General features: G+C 51.0%; 1 protein-coding gene across 4 annotated transcripts in view; it reads right to left on the reverse strand.

Annotated features, from left to right (window-relative positions):
- LGR6 (leucine rich repeat containing G protein-coupled receptor 6) overlaps positions 1-20,767 on the reverse strand; it is a 205,712-nt gene that overhangs the window by 98,040 nt on the left and 86,905 nt on the right. For all 4 annotated transcript variants that reach the window (XM_073320016.1, XM_073320018.1, XM_073320017.1 and 1 more), the window contains exon 3: positions 17,426-17,497. In XM_073320016.1, the coding sequence (XP_073176117.1) occupies positions 17,426-17,497 (72 nt within the window). The remainder of the gene's footprint in view (positions 1-17,425; positions 17,498-20,767) is intronic.

Here is a 20,767-nt window from a genome sequence, read left to right on the forward strand (position 1 = left end):
CCACGACTTCAAAGTCCAAGAGACCACCCCTCCCCCTGACATTAGCTTAAAAACCAGCAGCTTCACCTTTTAACCGCATGGTCTGTTTTCTGATTTAAACTCTTCACGTAAAACATGCTGCCTTGGGGGTGTGCGCACAATGGTTGTGTGTGTGTGTGTGTGTGTGTGTGCGCGCGCGCACAATGGGCGTGTGCATACAATGTATATGCATGCAGTGCGTGCGCAATGGGAGTGTGTGTGCAATGGGTGTGTGCACACAACGTGCCTGCCTGCATGCAGCGTGTAATGGGTGTGTGCATGCAGCATGTGTGCAATGCAAGTGTGCATGTGTAGGTGCATGCAAATGAATGTGTGTGTGTGTGTGTGTCTGAGTGTGTGCTCGCACCTCTGTGTGTGGGCACATGTGTACAGGTGTCAGGACGAAAATTCAGCTGGAAACTCACCAAAGGCCTCCAAACAAAGAGGGGGCACCTTTCCCTCGCTCACATCCTGGTCCCCTCCCCCAAGCGCAGGGCTGTCCTTAGGATTTATGGGGCCCGCCGCACAGGGCTGGCCTTACCATGAGGCAAACTGAGGCGGCTGCCTCAGGTGCCAGACTGTGGAGGGGGGGGGAGGAGGCGCCACTGGGACTCAGAGTGTAGACAATTGTGTCTGCTGCTGGTGCACACGTATTCTCCCTGCTCTAGACGCACAGAGATGGGGGAGCGCTGGGCTGGAGGAAGGAGGGCACAAGAGACAGAACAGGCAGGCAGGAACAGGGGAGAGGGAATAACAGAAAGCAGCAGGAGCTGCAGGGAGAGAGAGGAGGAGAAGCCCCTTATGTACCTCTCCAGCCCCCCCAGGAGCCTGGACTGATTAACCCCAGCTTCTGAGGGAGGGATAGCTCAGTGGTTTGAGCATTGGCCTGCTAAACCCAGGATTGTGAGTTCAATCCTTGAGGGGGCCATTTAAGAATCTGGGGCAGGAATTGATGCAGGGGGTTGGACTAGATGACCTCCTGAGGTTCCTTCCAACCCTGATATTATATGATTCTATATGATTCCTGTTTCCTGCTGCTTCCCTGAACCCACTTGAGGAGAACAGGCAGTCAACTGAAGTAGTAGGAGCCAATGAGGCCCTTAAGACGCTGATCTCTTCCCTCACTCAGGCCCTGCTACCAGCCTGCTTATTTGTCCCCTTCAACTGAGTGTTGAGAGCCACTCTAGCTGGCACAGAACAGCAGTCAGGAGTGAAAGAAAAAAACGTCCCCCTGGGGCAGCATTCGGGAAAAGAAAAGGCAAAGGAAGCTTTTCTATCTAAGCAGGAAGGAGCTCTCCTGAGATACATAGACACAAATGTTCACGGTGGACCTTCCGGCCCCAGTGAGGATGTGAGTGCTGAGGAGATGCCTGATCTTCAAGTTAGTCAGAGTGCAGTTGACCTGGCAGCTATTGCAGCATCCATATCTGGATGTAACCATGCACAGTCACAGTCCTGAAGAAAAGTGTAGACCAGAGAAGAGTGTGGTGGAGGTGCAAGGAACAGCTGCTGCTGAGTTTAGTTCCTTAAGTCTAGATGATCCAGGACTGTGGACTCACTTGAGCAGTAGCCTGAGGGACTTCCTTGTACTGCCTGGGCCACAGCAAGTGAAAAACTTCATATTCCCCAAAGACAATGAAAACAGAAGTTTCCATCCAACACATTACTGGCGTGAAATCCCCAATGCTGACAAAGTGGAGAGGCCATGGCTTATGTACTCAAAACCCCAGAATGCTATATACTGTTTTTGTTGCAAACTCTTCCAGTCTAATGTTCCAGCCACATTGGGTTCTACAGGAACAAAGGACTGGAAAAATCTGGCTAGAAATCTGGCATGCCATGAGAAGGCAGCAAATCACCAGAGAGCATTCCACAGGTGGAAAGAGCTTGAGATGAGACTAAGGTTAAAGGCCACCATAGATGATCAGCATCAAGAGAAGATTGCATCAGAGTCTCTTTACTGGCAAAATGTTCTGAAAAGGCTCGTTGCCATTGTGAGACTGCTTGCTACCCAAAACCTAGCCCTGTGTGGCACTTCAGATCAGCTGTATGTGCCAAACAATGAAAACTTCCTTAAAATTGTGGACCTGATGGCTAGTTTGATGCTGTACTCCAGGAGCATCTAAGAAGAGTCACCACCCAAGAAATGTTTCAGAGTAGCAGCCGTGTTAATCTGTGTCCGCAAAAAGAAAAGGAGTACTTGTGGCACCTTAGAGACTAACAAATTTATTTGAGCATAAGCTTTCGTGAGCTACAGCTCACTTCATTGGATGCATTCAGTGGAAAATACAGTGGAGAGATTTATATACATAGAGAACATGAAACAATGGGTGTTACCACACACACTGTAAGGAGAGTGATCACGTAAGGTGAGCTATTACGAGCAGGAGAGTGGGTGGATGAGGAGGGGAAACTTTTGTAGTCATAATCAAGGTGGGCCATTTCCAGCAGTTGACAAGAACGTCTGAAGAACAGCAGAGGGAGGGGAATAAACGTGGGAAAATAGTTTTACTTTGTGTAATGACCCATCCACTCCCAGACTTTATTCAAGCCTATGTTAATTGTATCCAGTTTGCAAATTAATTCCAATTCAGCAGTCTCTTGTTGGAGTCTGTTTTTGAAGTTTTTTTGTTGAAGAATTGCCACTTTTAGGTCTGTAATCGAGTGACCAGAGAGATTGAAGTGTTCTCCGACTGGTTTATGAATGTTATAATTCTTGACGTGTGATTTGTGTCCATTTATTCTGGCACAAGATGGCATATATCACATTGGAAGATGTGCAGGTGAATGAGCCTCTGATGGTGTGGCTGATGTGATTAGGCCCTATGATGGTGTCCCCTGAATAGATATATGGACACAGTTGGCAACGGGCCTTGTTGCAAGGATAGGTTCCTGGGTTAGTGGTTCTGTTGTGTGGTGTGTGGTTGCTGGTGAGTATTTGCTTCAGGTTGGGGGGGCTGTCTGTAAGCAAGGACTGGCCTGTCTCCCAAGATCTGTGAGAGTGATGGGTTGCCCTTCAGGATAGGTTGTAGATCCTTGATGATGCGCTGGAGAGGTTTTAGTTGGAGGCTGAAGGTGATGGCATTCTGTTATTTTCTTTGTTGGGCCTGTCTTGTAGTAGTTAACTTCTGGGTACTCTTCTGGATCTGTCAATCTGTTTCTTCACTTCAGCAGGTGGGTATTGTAATTGTAAGAACACTTGATAGAGATCTTGTAGGTGTTTGTCTCTGTCTGAGGGGTTGGAGCAAATGCGGTTGTATCGTAGAGCTTGGCTATAGACAATGGATTGTGTGATGTGGTCTGGACGAAAGCTGGAGGCATGTAGGTAGGCATAGCGGTCAGTACGTTTCCGGTATAGGGTGGCGTTTATGTGACCATCGCTTATTAGCACCGTAGTGTCCAGGAAGTGGATCTCTTGTGTGGACTGGTCCAGGCTGAGGTTGATGGTGGGAAGGAAATTGTTGAAATCATGGCGGAATTCCTCAAGGGCTTCTTTTCCATGGGTCCAGATGATGAAGATGTCATCAATATAGCGCAAGTAGAGCAGGGGCTTTAGGGGACGAGAGCTGAGGAAGCGTTGTTCTAAGTCAGCCATAAAAATGTTGGCATACTGTGGGGCCATGCGGGTACCCATAGCAGTGCCGCTGATTTGAAGGAATACATTGTCCCCAAGAAATGTACACACACCACTACCTTGGAAAAACAAACAATTCAAAATGAGATCATACAGTTACTGGCAACAAAAGTCAAACAGAATATTGTGGCAGATCTGCAGTCAGCAAGATATTACTCTGTTATTCTGGACTGCAAACCTGACATCAGCCATACGGAATAAATGACTTCAATGGTGCGTTTTGTAACAACAACAGAACCTAGTGACAATGTCCCTGCAGTGGTGACTGTCCGAGAGCATCTTCCAGAATTTATTGACATTGATGATACTACAGGAGCTGGTATGACAAATGTGCTTCTTAGAAAGCTGGAAGAGACGGGAATTGCGACAGCTGACATGAGAGGTCAGGGCTACGATAATGGTGCCAACATGAGAGGACAGAACAGAGCAGTGCAGACACGGATCCGAGAGTTAAACCCTCGAGCTTTTTTTGTCCCATGCAGTTCTCATTCATTGAACTCGGTGGTCAGTGATGCAGCATCAGCTTCTAGTGAGGTTGCTCAATTTTTTAATGTAATTCAAAGCATTGATGTATTTTTTTCTGCATCAACTCATCGATAGCAAATTTTGAAGCAACATCTGGGAACATTCTCTCTGACACTGAAACCACTGAGTGCCACACGATGGGAAAGTCAAGTGGAGGCGATAAAGCCTATCAAACACTGAATTGGGAAGATAGATGATGCCATAGTTGCCATTATGAAGGATAATGCTATGACAGGAACTGTTCATGGGAGAACAGTGGGAGAGGGAAATGGAATCACCAGAAACATATATAACTTCAAATTTCTGTGTGGCTTAGTGTTGTGGCATGACATACTGTTTGAAATAAATGTTGTAAGCAAGAGACTCCAAGGTGTTGACCTTGATATATCTGGAGCAATGGAACAACTGGACAAAGCAAAGTCATACCTACAGTCTTGCCGGTCAGATGGGGGATGTCAAAACGTTCTGAAGAGTGCACAGAAGTTGCCAGAGGAGCTTCACACTGAAGCTATTTTCCCACCCATTCAAGAATACAAGAATCACCGAAGAAGACGACATTTTGATTATGAGGCATGGGATAATCCCATAAGAGACCCCAAACAACAATTCAAAGTTGAATTCTTTAACCAGGTGCTAGATTGTGCAATACAGTCAGCTGAAGAACGTTTCATGCAGCTCAAGGAACACAGCAGTATATTTGGGATGTTGTATGATATTCCAAAACTCCTCACTATACCTGAAGAAGACCTACACCAGCAATGCAGGGCACTAGAGACAGTGTTGACACATGATGACATGCGTGATACTGATGCGAGTGATTTAGGTGATGAACTGAAAGCTCTTTCAAGATACATTTCAGCAGGATCAATTCCAAAGGCTGTTCTGGAATATATGTGCACAAATAAGATGATCATCCTCTTTCCAAAAGCTTTTGTTGCTCTGCACATACTTCTAACACTTCCTGTAACAGTTGCCAGTGGAGAACGCAGCTTCTCCAAGCTGAAGCTAATAAAAACACATCTACACTCCACAACGACACAGGAGAGGCTGGTCGGCCTTGCAACCATCTCAATAGAGCATGAGCTGGCCCAGACTGTGGACCTTCAGCAGGAAGCTGTTCAAATCTTTGCAACCAAGGCGGCACGGAAAGCACCACTTTGATTATTCAAACAGATACAAATGCCCGTGTTTACCATGCAGACAAGGAAAGTTACATTTGCTGTTCACGTGTTTGAAAGTTAAGTGTTACTTAAAATTTTTGAACAAGGCATTTTAAGTTGTTAGTTTTCCTTTATTGGGGTAGGCAGCAGGGCAGTACCACGAGAGGAGTAGAACAGAAAGAAGGCAGAATTGAGAGCTTTCAGAGTTTTGGCCCAAGCGAGGGGGCATGGGGGCATCATTTGAGCTCCCCGCCTGAGGTGCCAAAATATTGTGGGCCAGCCCGGCCACCGCAGTATTATTAAACCGGTGCCCCTATGCCCGACTTGCTCTTAGCAACACAAACATAAGCGTACAGTGTTGGAAAACTAGCCACATGCACTTTATTAAAAGCAGTTTAAACAAGTTAATCACACCATAAAGCTGATGGACTATACTTGCATGAAAGAAGCAGCACTATAGAAACATTTCTGATTTATTGACAGAATGATGCAAATAATATAATATTTTTTAATGTCAACACTTTATTGGAAATTACTATGAAGAGGTATTGAAACAGCCCGGGAGGAAAGGCAGAGGCAGCAAAGGATACCAAGCCGCCCGGCAGTTCCCCTCAGAGACCCCCATACCCTGTCCCGCATGCAGAATGTGCGGGCGCATTCGGCTCTGTGAATAGGGCCCCTGCCCAAGGAGACTGCAGCGCACACTAGGTGTGTGGGAGCCGACCCGCTCCTACCTCCTGTCCTGGTGGTGCCCCAAATTTTCGGGTGCCCTACACAGCCGCGTATGCTGCATATGCCTAAGGGTGGCCCTGCCCAAGCGCTCTCCAAAGCTTCCCCGGGGCACCACACAACACCCCCGCACAATTCAGATCTCAGCTCCTGCTGCCCCAGTCCCGATCCCCCCACCCCCAGGATGGCCCGACCACTGCACACACCGCAGGCTCCTAATCCTGATCCTCCCTCCCTCCCAGCAGACCCCAGGAAGTATCATTATCCCCATTTTACAGAGGGGTAAACTGAGACATGGAGAGGGGCAGCCACTCTGATTTACACTGCTGCAGGCTGAGACCAGAATCTGGTCCCTTTGTGCCCGGCCGGCTGAGAAAACGATCAGGAGAGGGATGGCAAACGGAGGGAGAAAGAAGAAAGCAAAGTGGAGGAGTTGGAGAGACGCCTGCACAGCGGCTGTGGGCCAGGCCATACTCTCCTGTGGAACAATGGTTCAGATAAGCGCCAACGCTGACTGCCAGCCCCGACTGCCAGCCCCGCTGCTTTAAGTAAACAGCCTCTTCAGTTAATGACAGTCATTTGCATTCGCACAAGTAAACACTGGCTGGGCCCCACAGGCTGTTTCGGTGGTGCATTGGCAGGCTGGGCTTAAACAGGATGGAGGCCGGAGGCGGGGGTGGGGGAGGCGCGCAGGGTGGGAATTCCTCTGCCAACCTAAGCCATGTGCCTTCCTTCTTTTTAGTGTGAACCTCAGTGACCATGACAGCGAACCGCCAGATCCTTGACCCTAGTGGCTCCTCAGCCCTGCCTCAGTGGCACAAACCAGCTGGAAAGCTGCCTTAAAGGGGCCTCTATTGATTGCCCCCGGCAGAGGGGGTGTAGAGCCAGAGAAGGAGGTCACAGAGAGGCCAGGAGGAGTGGCGGGCAGAGTGCCAGATCCTCAAGCTACATGGTGTTCCATAAGGCCTGTTGCAATGGGCATGAAACTTAGAGCTGCCCTGAGGCTGCTCTATGTCTCAGCCCTGGGCCAGTCCAGAATCAAGGGAACAGGGAGGTGGCTTACAGCCACCTTTCCTTCATGCCCTTCAGCCATGCTGATTGTAAAGTAGCAGCTAAAGATGCTGGTAGCTAAAATGCCAGGATCTGCTATGGGAACTGCAGCATTTTCTAGCTTAACTGATGACAATGTTTCTGAGGACAGGTTAACACTTGGTAACTGCACCTTCAAACCGGGTTCCTGGCACTCTGCTTTCTAACGGACCTCTCATCGGCCCAGGGCCCCAGTGGGCAATAAAGACGCTCAGTGCAGGGTGCAAGCTCGTGTGCGTATACACGCACACACAAGGTAGGCAAAAACTGTAACCTGTTGTGAGCTTTGCACCCATAACTCATTCAGGAGACTTTATTTCTGCAGTAAATAAGATTCAGCATGCAAAGGGCAAGTGGACGACCCCAAATCTGTGCAGAATGGAGGTAACGTTGAGTCTGAAATGAACAGCGTGGCACACAGGAGACAGGTGCTCCCTAGCACACGGGAGAGCATGGTTGCTGGGGAAGTGAAACACGCACAAGCTGGGATGCCTTTGCCCCTCAGATAGTGCTCCAGTTACTATTGTATATATTCAGCCTCCGACCTTAGACTCTAACCTCTGTGGGTAGGTCTACACTGCAAAAAAACAAAACCACTGGCAGCAAGCCTCAGAGGCCAGGTCTACAGACTCAGGCTGGTGGGTCTTGCAGGATGGGATTAAAAAAGCAGGGTAGACGTTCCGGCTCAGGCTGGTGTGCAGGCTCTGAGAGCTGGCGAGGGGGGTGGATCTCAGAACCCAGAGCCAGCCTGAGGGGGAACGTCGACACTGTTCTTTTTAGCCCCCTAGCGCAAGCCCGAGTCTGTAGACCGGGGCTCTGAGACTTGCTGCCATGGTTTGGGGTCCTTTTTTTGCAATGTATAGGTACTCTGAGTCACAACAGCCTCGCCCATTCAATTGTGGCCATGCAAAAGCGGCCCTAGGGCAGAAAACGTTTTCTCCCCACCACGCCGAGCAGCTGAGGGAACACGAACAAGAGTGGCACAGCCATTTGGCGCCCCTCGAAGTTGTCCCCCACCTGCCTCTGGAACCAACCTAGGGGGCTGAAGTTTTGGCTTTCCCAATGATTCTGGTGTGAGGGCATCACTAAGCAATGCCCCGGCTGCCTCTTTGCTCATGCGAGTTGTGCAGCTGGTGGGCTCAGCATCTTTGTGGTCGCTCGGGTAAGCTCTTTGTTGCCTTCATGGACATTTGCAGACTAGGGGACTTTGTAATGAAGCCTGCCACCTACCACTGGCAGCAGTCAGCCAGCAGTCAGCCAGCCTAAGGTGGGATGAGCTGTGCCTGTCAGGCTTAGAGAGGTTTCTCTCTCTCTCTCTGGTTCTTGTGTGTTATTCTGAATTCTAAGAACTAAAGCAGTGTTACATTGCAACCTTCCAGCAAAAGGATTTACGCTTTTATCTAGTTTCTCTCTTGCAATCCACGGCCATAACACTGGCGTGACACGAGGTACGTGTTGAAACAAATCTCGCTGTCCCGCTTCCTTTGCATCCGTCATAGCAGAGTCGAAACTTCCAGCCCCGTGTTCGCTGCTGCCTGAAAAGTCTTGGGCCCAGAGCCTCAAAGGCATTTAGGTGCCTAACTCCCATTGAAATCAAGGTCGCCAAGCTCACCCTGACAGCGAGGCCACACACAGCTGGTCATGGGCTCCCTCGGCCTGTCGTTCCTCACTTGTCATGTTCTGCAATAGCATCTGCTCGCCTGGAAGTTCTGCTGTTGTGTTTTCTGTACAATAGGATCTTCTTTGCCAGGCTCTGTAGCCCCCACCCTTGCTGGGGCGAGCACGTGGCAAGGTCTTTGACCCTCTGCCTCTGAGCAATGACGCAAAAGAGCTATTTGCCTGCCCGTGGCATAGTTGGCTGTTAAGTTGCAGTTCCTCGCTGAAAAGTGCAAAACTGAGCACTTCTTATTTATTAGCCCTGCTCCCCCGCAGGGAGGGGATCCAGAGTCTTGCAAGTCAAAGACACTTTTACTGCTTTGAGTTGTGTCATCCGAGATAGACCCATGTGCAGGGCAATATCCACCGTGAGCGGTAGCCGAGAGAAAAAGGGGCACAGAGATGGTACAGAAACCGAGTCACAGAGATGCGCAGTGAGGTAGTGAGAATTAAATCCCGGTCTCCTCGGGCCCAGACTGGCACCCTAACCTCTGGGACATCCTTCCTCCCCAGGGAGCACCACTGCCCAGCAGCTGTTTAAACTCTTTCTGCCCCTGCTCCGATCGGCTCGGTGGATGGCGCCCAGCCTTCTCTAGGGGTATTTCCTAGTGGCAATGATTTAGTTGGGGATTAGTCCTGCTTTGAGCAGCGGGTGGGACTAGATGACCTCTTGAGGTCCCTTCCTACCCTGATATTCTATGAATTCCAAGAGCTCACAACCCAGATTTTTAGCCTGGGATTTAAACATGAGCATCCCCCCGTTAATCATACTAAGCCTGGCTAGTTGCAGCTCAGGTTGGGTCCCCCCCGCAGTCCATTTTACACATGGGGAAACCGTGGCCCAGAGAAGGGAAGGCCCTAAGGAAGGCAGCAGCAGAGCGGAGCTCAGACCTCAGCAGCACCCGGGTCCAGCAGCACCCATCAGTCCACTGCGGCTTTTGGGACAGCTGCTCCCTGCCTGACTATCCCATCTCTCCCAGCCCCTGGGGGCGGTGGGGTGCTCCCCACTTCATGTGGGGCTGCACAAAGGAAGGTGTGGATTGGCGCCAATGCCACTATCCACGCTGAGAGCCACATGGATCTCTGGTGTAAATGGAGGGAGTGCAGCCCCCTAGCGACTGCACCATCGTCTGCACTGCAGGGGGCGGTGCCATGGAGACGGGACAGCACTTGGGCTCTCAACTGAGGCTGCTGGCCACAGACAGACCCTGTGGCTCTCGGGCTCCCAGACTTGTCCAGCGTCACCACCAGGGGTCCCCCTAACTCTTGCAAGGGCCAGCGGACAGCACTGTGCCCCTTTCCCTTAAAGTGGGGTGACCAGATGTCCCGTTTTTAAAGGCACAGTCCCGTTTTTTGGGGACTTTTTCTTATGTAGGGGCCGATTACCCCCACCCCCTGTCCCGTTTTTTCACAGTTGCTATCTGGTAACCCTACCCTTAAGGGCACCGTACGGCGTGAGCTGCATGCAAGCCAGCGAGTATTCCAGGCAGGCCAGGGTGTGCGTAACCTGGGGCCTGGGAAGGTAGGGCTGGTCTGTGGGGCTGATCCAAGCCTTCCTCTGATAATGTCTTCACCGTTTCATCTTGCTTGATCATTAAAAACAATAAAGGGAAAGGGTGAGATCAAGGGCGGCACACCCACCACCCCAGGCAAGGGGGGGGGGCGGCGGCAGGGGAAATGTTATTTCAAGAGGGAGCATTTATTCGTGGCTCCTGGGGAAAGCTGTTCATTTCATAACAGGCATGTCCTCCCATGCTGCCCCCCTCCCCCCCCGCTGCGGCCTCCTGCGCCAAACTGACTCCCTGACACCCTCCAAATCCCACCTCGAGGCCTCCTAACCCTCTCTCTCCCCCCTCCCATCCTATGCCCTGTGCTTCTCTGTACACAGCTGCTCTCCCCAGGACACCTGCCGTCTGCGCCTCACTCCCCGCCGCCTCTAGAGGGGCTCTCCCCTGCCCGCTTGGCTTGTAACTGCACACGTGCTGCAGACTGATGGGCCAGGGCTGCTCCTGGATGAATCAGAAATTCCTTCTCTGCCCTATAAATGAGGGCCTGATTCTCACTGACACCCAGGAGTGCTGGAACCATTTGTATAGTGGGGGTGCTGAGAGCCATTGAACCAAACTGTAAATGCGGTATATACTGGGAACCACTTCAAGACAGGGGGTGCTGCAGCATCCCATGTTCCAGCACCATGGCTCCTTCAAGCAGGAAGGCCCCTTTACACTGCCAGACTGGTGTGAATGAGAATCAGGCCAATGAATCATTAGGGACAGGGCGGGAGGGGGGGTCTGATGCCTGAGGATTCTCCACTGGGGCCGGAGTCTCCTCCCATGTTGGTGTAAAGCAGGAGTAACTCTGCTAACATCCGTCTCCCTCTGCCAGGCACCTGATGCACCAGCAATGCAGCCACAAACCCTCTCTCACCAGCCAGGAGTACAGTCAAGTGACACACAGCAGCCAGGGAGTCTCGGCAAACCTGGCCCTGGGGGAGGATTTTGCATTCACTTTGCACTAGGCTGAGTGACCCCACATGGTACCAGTGCGGGGAGAATCAGTCCCATGGACTTCAGTGGAGTCGCTCCTGCTCTACCCCCGTGCAAGAGGATGCATAGCTCATTTCCCCCTGGGTCGTTCACCTGTTAGAACCCAGCTCAGAGCGAAAGCTGCTCCCCACGGGTAGGGGGCAGGCTGTGTGAAAGGCTAGAGGCCGTGACCTGTTCCCAGGGGCCTTGCAAAGCCACTCACAAAAATGGGTGAATGGAGGCTTAGCGCTTCTCTGACTTTGCTGAAGCGTGATGGCCGAGAGCTCTGAGTAGGTGGAGGGGAGGGAATCTGGCACAGACACATCTTTAATGTTCCTGGCCTACAGAGAAGTGCGATAGAAATCCTCTTGCTGGAAGAGTGCAACATAATACTACTTTATTTCTCAGAATTCAGACTAAACACACAAGAACAGAGAGAGACAAAGCAGGCTGCTCCCTGAGGCACAACTAACCCTCTTTCCCAAGGTTGCTTGTCTGGAGAACGGACTGCTGCTAGGCCCAGGTTTCATGCTTCCCTATAGAGCCTCCTACCTTGCAAGCAGGACAAGGAAAAGACACTGAGCATCTAAAGTGACAGCCTACCATGTCAATAGTTTTCAATACATCAAACTTCAGCAGAATGAAATTCACCTCAAACAACTACACACATTAAAGTATTTCTAAGGCAGCTCAGGCCCTGGGATGCCGGTTGTGCCTGGATTGCTGGTGCCTTTGGATAGCTCATGCCTGTTGATATCTATAAATCGAATCTCTGGGTATCACCTCCTTATATCAGAGGAGACCAGACGGAGATGTGTGCCTGGCACTTGGAGCAGAAGGCAGTGCGGTTTGAGAAGGTCCAGTGTTCCTGTGGGGGACTGTTCCTCAGTCTGTGTCTGGCCCTCTTGAAAGCTCTGTCTCCTGCTGGGATGAGTTTTTCCCCTTGTGATAGAAAGTTCTGTTGAACCTGGGCAGCAGAACTCTTACGCACTGTTGCGATCCCAGAGCTTTACACAATCCTTTAGATTCAATGGCCCAGATCCAGGGTGAGTCTTGACAAGGACTGAGCCCTTGAGCTTGACTCGCTGATCTATGGGAAGCCCAGGTAGTCCGGGAAGGACAGAGGCGTTGTGCTCATGGTGGCAAAGCCATGTGTAACCGAGGCCAGGACATTGTCTGATAGGACGGGTGCGAAAGCTACCCAATCAAAGGGAAGCCTTTTCACACCAACTTCACACACATGCAGGTGACTCCACAAGCACTGAATATGGCCCAATAGCCCAGTGAAATGATTCCTCCGTCCCTTTGGGTTGGGGGGGGGGGGAGGGGGGGCAGGGGTGCCTCTCTTGCTGTCCTCATTCAGTGGCGCAGTGCTTTGGGGCATCACACCAAGGATCAGAGTAGCTGGCTCAGAATAGGCTTCATGGCAGGGAGTGTGATGCAGAGATCAAGTGGCAAGGGGAGCTGAGAGCTCTCACGGCCGGAACGAGGGTTGGGTATTAGGGCGCCAGAGTTCTAGTCACAGCTCTGCCACTGACTCACTGTGTGACCTCAGGCAAATCACTTCAGAGGAACTGCCACCCTGGATCAAACCCAACGCCCAGCTACTCCCATCTTGCGTCTCTGACAGTTATCAGCTTCAAAGGAAGGTTTAAGAACCCCACCATAAGCAGATGTGTGATAATCGGCCCTTCCTATAAATCTCTTTCTTCAGTCCCCGTGCCTCAGTTTCCCCATCCATAAAATGGCAAAACTGATACCTTACTAGTGTCTAGCAGCCCCTGCCAAGATTGGGGCCCCATTGCAGTAGGTGCTGCACAGACCCAGAGAAGGGTTATGTCTACACTTCATAAACCTGAGTCTGAGCCCAGGTTGTAAGCCCAAACCCTACTACTGTCCACACACAAAGCCTTCTGACACGTACCAGAAGTCTCTCAGGACACAGGCCTGGGGATTTGCCCTGGATACAGGTCTGAGCCCACGTCCCACTGTGGCACAGATTCAAGCCTGCTCATTTTGCATTGGGGACATAGCAGAAGCCCAGATCACCAGGCTCACGTTCAGAGAGTCCGCCAATGATATCCCACAATCCCTTATGCCTGTGTGTCCTGGCCCTTCCATTCCCATTTGGTTCCCAGGCATCGGAAGAAACCTCCTGGTTCAAATACAGCTGCTCGGCCTTTAACCTTCTCTTTCCATGTGGCCTGCTCAACTGGAAACAGAGCTAACCCTATCGTGTGTTAGCTACACCCAGCACTTAGACAGCCCTAGCACCTGATGCCCTGCTAGCTGGTCAGAGGAACCCAGCCTGGTCAATCTCTGCTGTGAGGTGAGCAAGGCACAGACCTTCAGCAGGAACATAAGAAATGAGCCTGTCTACGCAGAGATATCAAAGACGCTGGGAACCACTGGAACGGTGATCAATGCTGGGAGAGGGACAAGCACCTGGGGGCCACTTACTGCAGGATACATGTCTACACTGGAAAACAGTGTGTTCTTAACATGACAGTGAAGACAGGACATCAATCATCATCATGTTCCTGTTACGCCTCGGGCATTTAGGGCCATGACAATGCTCTCCCACTCTTGTCTGTTTCCAGCAAGTCTTTCAATGGTTCCTCAGCGGTGACTCCACAGCTCTTTGCCATGTTGTTTTCAGGTGGCCTCGTTTTTGCATGCCTTCAGGTGTCCATCTTATCGCTACTCTGGTGATGGAATCCATTTCTGTCTGAGGCACTGACTGATCCATCTCCAACACCTCCTGGCAATGATGGTGCTCAGATCCTCTTGGCTGCACTGTGTGAACAGATCTTGGCTGGAGATTGTTCTAGGCCAAAAAGATAAGGAGGATTTTTTTGAGGCAGGTTTTATGGAGTGAAGACAGTTTGGACATGGCATACACTCTCATTCCCCAGCATTCTACACTATAAAGTAGTGTTGAAAGTATGCAGCTCTGATAAATCTTGAGTTTGGTTTCGGTGTTGTATTTGGATGATTTCCAGATTGTATTTAAGCTCCTGAAGGTGTTCCTGGATTTATTGATTTTGTTCCAGACGTCCTGGCTTGTTCCACCATCCTGGCTGAGGGTGCTGCCCAAGTATGTGAATGTTTCTACATTGGTGAGAACACGATCCTCTAGCTGTATTGGTGATGGTGAGGCAATATTGAAGGTCATGATCTCTGTCTTACTGCGGTTGATTGTCAGTCCAATGCACTGAGTCGAGTTGTTTTTTCTTGTGTATGGTGTTGGGTATGTGGTAGGAGAGTGACATCATCTGCGAAGTCCAGGTCTTCAAGGGATAAGAAGAGACAGGACAACTTGGCTTTTAACTCGGGTTAGCAGCTCAAGTTCAATCCTAGGCTGCCCTATGGGGTAGCAACTCAAGTTCAAGCCTAAGTTGCTGAGATGGGGAACGGAGGCACAGGGAGGCTAATTGACTAACCCAAGGTCACAGGGGGATTCTCTGGCACTTTGACTAGGCAGAACAAGGATTTGAACCAGGGTCTCACATTCCAGGCGACTGCTCTAACTACTGGGTTGGAGCAAAATAACCAGCTGAGCCAAAAGCTCCCCACATCCAGCAGGGTTTGAAACTAAGTGCCTGGAAAGATTCCTTCAGCCTGGACTCACCCCAGAGGGGGTCGGTCTCATGGAGCCAGCTAGCTGTCTCTCCCCCCCGCCAAGGAACCTCTGCCTCCCAGCCAGATTCAGAAGCTTCCCTCCATACACGACTGCAGCCCCGGTGACCCACGTGGGGTTTAAGGGGGTGTCTTGTCCCCCAGGGAGCTGGGCATTCCCTACAGCTGCATAGACAGCAACCAGCTGGCATCTTTCCTATGATGGAGGTGGCAGAGGTGGGGTGGGGATTTTAATCCTCTTTGCCTTCTCCCACATGGGCTCTCTGCAAGAGGGTGGAGGTGCTTGTCAGATATCGTCCCGGGGGGGGGGCGCGGGGGTGACCTTGTCAGTGCTGGATTGGGGGGCTGGGGGTGAGAAGAGCAAACTGCAGCCACCATGCCCAGGCAAATGGAGCCCAAGGTACGGAAAGTCGGTCTGAAGGATGCACCTTCAGGTTGTCAGCGCCCCCTTCTGGGCTGCAGGGGAGACTGCATGGCCCCATGGCTTTAACATGCGTGGGGCCTCCTGGGTTGCGTCAAGCCTGGATTCGCCTCCTCACACAGTCCCCCTCGGTCCCTGGCCTGGGTGCTGCAAAGCAGGGCCCCACGCGGCTGCATGCTGGGCCTGTGCTGAGAGCTAGCCCTGAGGTCTTGTTCCATAAGGCGGGGAGGGATCCTAGCAAAAAAAATGGCCAGTGTCGGCATGAAGAGCTAGAATTAGCCTTCGCCCCCTGCCTCAACGGCAAAGGAATACAGCGATGCAGATGGCAGCCTTGGAGTAAGCGTTTGGAGGATCCAGTCCCCATGTGCATTTCCCTTCCTCGCCTCTCTGCCCGAGGCCCCAGCCTGGCATCTCCCGGGGATTGTCACAGGGTGTCACACAATCTGTGCTGGTGTCTGGAGAGGCAGAGCTGGCTCCCCATTAGCCTGCAGGGGATGCTGTGCAAACTCAGGAAGTAACACATCCTTCCTAGGATGTTCCTACATTCTGCGTCAGCAGCTGGCTGGGAGTCAGTCAAATATAAATGGCTGAAAAGAGGCTTTCAAAACCCAGGAGTTCCTGGAGTAGAAAGTTCCCCTTGTTGAAACTGGGTGGATGAGCTGCGGTTTTTCCTCAGTTCCTTTGATACGTTGCCTAATGCAGGCTATGGATAAAGAAGCATCTGATTGCTAAGCCCAGAGATTTAGGGCAGAATTCATACTTTATATCTTCAGAAGACCTAGTAAACAGGGCTGCACTCTCTAATCCTGGGAGCAGGTTTGTACCTGCTCGCTTCGTATAAACCATGCCGGTTGCACTGATTTCACAGTGCGGTCGAGTTCAAAACATCGCCTCCGGGGTGAAATGTTTATTGCAGGAGAGATGTTCAGAAGTGTTTGTTGAGAGAAGAGAGGGATGGGCAGCTGGATAGCAGAGCAGAGGTTGTGCCGGACCCTCTCAGAGCAGCAAAGAGTCAGGCATATTCCAGTCTGGGAAGACCCCATCTCTGCAGTGATGCATTCTGGGAAGACCCCATCTCTGCAGTGATGCATTCTACCCTGTGAATTTGGTAACCTCTGTCCATCTGTCTCTGCCCACTGGGCCATCCCTAGCCCCACACCCCTTCCCATTGGGAGGGCTTGGGTGATTGGCTGCGAGGAGACCCAGCAGGGGTTTTCTGGGTCTTGATGTTGCACTGAGGATGAGGGGGAAGGCGGCTGTCTTGTGCCAGAAAGATGCTGGCTAGGGATTGCTAGGCCTCCTTCTCAGGAAGACAAGGCCAGGTAAGAGGGAGCAGGGTGTGATGCGGGGCTGAGGAAAGTTTACACAACCTGTGAAGAAGTTACGAAGTACAGACAAATCACACAAGCATCTGACGCAGTGGGTACTCAGGCAAAACTCCCCTGCGTAAGGATCTCAGGACTGGGCCAGTCTCTGGTTCCCAGGCAGTATCGTGATCTAGGGGCACACATGTCGTGGAGCTGAGCTGCAGCGTGGCAATCTACTCTATACAAGGTCACGCAACAGATCAGGACTTGAGCCAGGTTCTCCCCCATCCCAGGCTACTGCTCGAACCACCGAGTAACCCTTCCTCTCTGAACACTGCAAGCTGGGTCAGAGCAAACAACGAGCTAAGCCAAAAGTTCCCCACAGCCAGGGTTTGAAACAGAGCCCAGAAAGGCCTTCTGCCTGGACTCGCCCCAGGGCGGGGAATCTCTCTATTCTTGTACAATCCTGCAGAACACACAGAAAACGATGCAGACAGGAGCTGTGACCCCCAGCAGGACAGAGCCCCCAGCATGCCCTGGAGCTGCCACAGGATCATTTGGCTGGGCACTTTAACCCGTGTGGATTCAGAAACTGGTAACTGGATGCCTTGCGGCTTGGCAGCTGCCTCTGAACGGAGCAGAGTCCCACGTCATGTGCGACCCCCTGGGACAATGGCCCTGCAAGAGTGCAACGGCAGTGCCTGGGGAAACGCAGTACTTACAGGATCTTCAGGCTGTAGAGGCCACAAAAGGCTTCTCCTGGGATCTGGGAGAGCTGGTTTCCAGAGAGGCGCCTGCAGAAAAGAGGAGCCAGTGTCACATCAACATCTCTGTAATGCCGGTGCTTTGTCAGGGGACACTTAACTTGCATCTTGTGCCTCTTGCTACAGCCTAGGAGAAGACTGTGGATACGACTGAATGCTGAACGAAAAAGGAGTACTTGTGGCACCTTAGAGACTAACCAATTTATTGGAGCATGAGCTTTCGTGAGCTACAGCTCACTTCATCGGATGCATACCGTGGAAACTGCAGCAGACTTTATAGACACACAGAGAATATGAAACAATACCTCCTCCCACCCCACTGTCCTGCTGGTAATAGCTTATCTAAAGTGATCATCAAGTTGGACCTGGATTTGTGCTGGAAATGGCCCAACTTGATGATCACTTTAGATAAGCTATTACCAGCAGGACAGTGGGGTGGGAGGAGGTATTGTTTCATATTCTCTGTGTATATATAAAGTCTGCTGCAGTTTCCACGATATGCATCCGATGAAGTGAGCTGTAGCTCACGAAAGCTGATGCTCAAATAAATTGGTTAGTCTCTAAGGTGCCACAAGTCCTCCTTTTCTTTTTGCAAATACAGACTGACACGGCTGTTACTCTGAAACCTGTCTGAATGCTGAACGTGAGACTCGCGCTCAGTACCCTGTTCATTAGTGTTCCCCTCTAGTGGCTAACCCACGTGAGGGGATAATGGCCTACTACTGCTGCCGGCTAATGGTGAGGGAGGCTCATGCTTCTAGCAGGGAAGGACCCAAACTCAGTCCCCAGTGATAACCCATGGCTGGGGCCATTCCATGCCCCACTGGGGGAGGACTCTGCGCTACAGCCACTAAGGCAGGAGAGAGGAAATGAGGCTTGTCTCTGCCATTGTAAGAGGCCTTGACTCTTTTTCCTCCATAAAGATAGCCACTAACCGTGACTGCAAGGAGAAACCCGGCTTTGCTGGCAGTGATGGCAGAGCAGTGTGGGAACGACCCCCCCTTGCTAGGACACAGAGACCATGCTGCTGCTGGGGTTATTCTCCCCTCTGTTCCTATGCCCTCTTTTGCCACTCTCTCTGCCCTGGCTGGCACCTGCCTGTTAGCATGCCCCCACCGCTTCGCCAGACTGCGCAGGTTTAATGCTTTCCCCATAGGTCAGTCTCTCCAAATCCCTGCTCATTGGGGTCTCGCCTCTTTGAACTCCTTCCAATTTATCACCATCACTGTCGAAGCACTGAGCAGAGCCACGAGTTCATAGCCAGCTCCAAACTCCTCCAGAGCTCAGGGGGGTTTGGGTGCCCTGGATCACACCCATTGCCACAGGAGACTTTGAGTGAATAAGCAACAGGATAGAGACTAATGCAGAAAATATCATGATGCCACCACATAAATCCATGGGGTGCCCACACTGGAATACTGTCCACAGTTCTGGTCGCCCATCTTAAAAAAGGTATTAGAATTAGAGAAGGGCAACAAAAATTATTAGGGGCACGGAACAGCTTCCGTCTGAGAAGAGATTGAAGAGACTGGGACGTTGCCGCTTGGAAGAGAGAAGGGGGGAGATGACAGAGGTCTATAAAATCACGACTGGTCTGGAGAAAAAAGTGCTGTTTACCCCTTCACATCACACAAGAATCAAGGGTCACACAATGAAATTATTAGGCAACAGGTTTAAAACAAGCATAAGGAAGTACTTCACACAATACACCGTCAACCTGTGGAACTCATTGCCAGGGGATGTTATGAAAGGCCAAAAGTATAACTGGGTTCAAAAAAAGGGAGTTAGATCAGGTCATGGAGGATAGCTCCAGCAATGGCTATAAGCCAAGATGGTCAGGGATGCAACCCCATGTTCTAGGTGTCTCTAAACCTCTGACTGCCAGAAGCTGGGACTGGACGGCATGGGATGGATCGCTCAATAATTGCCCTGTTCTCTTCATTTCCTCTGAAATATCTGGCACCAGCCACTGTTGGAAGACAGGATACTGGGCTAGATGGACCATTGATTTGACCCAGGATGGCCACTCTTATGTTCTTAGAGGAAGACAGGGTTCAGAGACAGGTGACAAGAATGATCGGGGCAGGGAAAAACTCCCACATGAGGAGAGACAGTAATGATTGAGATGGTTACCTTAGCGGGGAGGTGAATGAAAAGGGGGCACAGTAAAGGAATACAAAGTGGCAAACGCTCTGCAGAAGGGAGAGCGGGAACGTCTGTCATCTCACAACATGGGAACAAGGGGACATGACATCAAAAGGTGGCAAAGTCAAAACTAATAAAAGAAACCCTTTTTCACACAATGTGGATTGGCCTGTGGAACTAACTGCCACAAGATGTCATTGAGGCCACAATCTCAGTAAAATTCAAAGAGGGTCCATCTGGATATATTTCACTTAAATCAATGCCCTGCCCTTGCTAGGGCCTGGGGCATTGCTGGCACCTCAGTCCCTCCTATTCTTTGCCTGTAGCACACAATAGTTGAGTCTTCTGAGGGCTATAAAACGTTAGACTAATTCTGGTGGTGGGGCTTGGTGTGGGGTGGCAGGGTGGGGCTGGGGGCCTATGCGATACAGGAGGTCAGATCTGGTGGTCCCTTCTGGCCTTGAACTCTATGACTCCGTTCACATGGATTTTGGCCTTTTGGTTTTTCGAGGGAAATTCTAGCATTTACGTAGAGCCCTCCCCCACTCCTCTGCTCCATTCTCTGAGCAGTTCTAATTGTTACAGTCACTTTTACAGATGGTGACTCAGGCACAGAGAGGACACGTGACCTTCCCATGATCACATGGGGGCTCTGTCAGAGCCAAGAACCGAAGCCAGATCTCCTGAGCCTAAACCCAATGCCTTGGCCGCCCTGTCGCCTCCTCAAGGTGGTATGTATCTGCCTCCTTGGTACTGCTTGCCGGTGCCTGATGCCAGCACACTGGAGCAGCATCACCAGCTTCATGTGTTCAACAGTCCTGAGCTGGGTCTCCCAAAAATCATGAGATTAGTTTCTAAAATCTCCAGATTTTAAAGAACAGGAGGCCTTGTGGCACCTTAGAGACTAACCAATTTATTAGAGCATGAGCTTTCGTGAGCTACAGCTCACTTCATCGGATGCATGCCGTGGAAACTGCAGCAGACTTTATATATACACAGAGAATATGAACCAATACCTCCTCCCGCCCCACTGTCCTGCTGGTAATCGCTTATCTAAAGTGATCATCAGGTGGGCCATTTCCAGCACAAATCCAGGGGGTGGAGGATGAGAAAACCTGGATTTGTGCTGGAACTGGCCCACCTGATGATCACTTT

The sequence above is a fragment of the Lepidochelys kempii genome, chromosome 21 (genome assembly GCF_965140265.1).
Source record: "Lepidochelys kempii isolate rLepKem1 chromosome 21, rLepKem1.hap2, whole genome shotgun sequence".
Classification (NCBI taxonomy): domain Eukaryota; kingdom Metazoa; phylum Chordata; order Testudines; family Cheloniidae; genus Lepidochelys; species Lepidochelys kempii.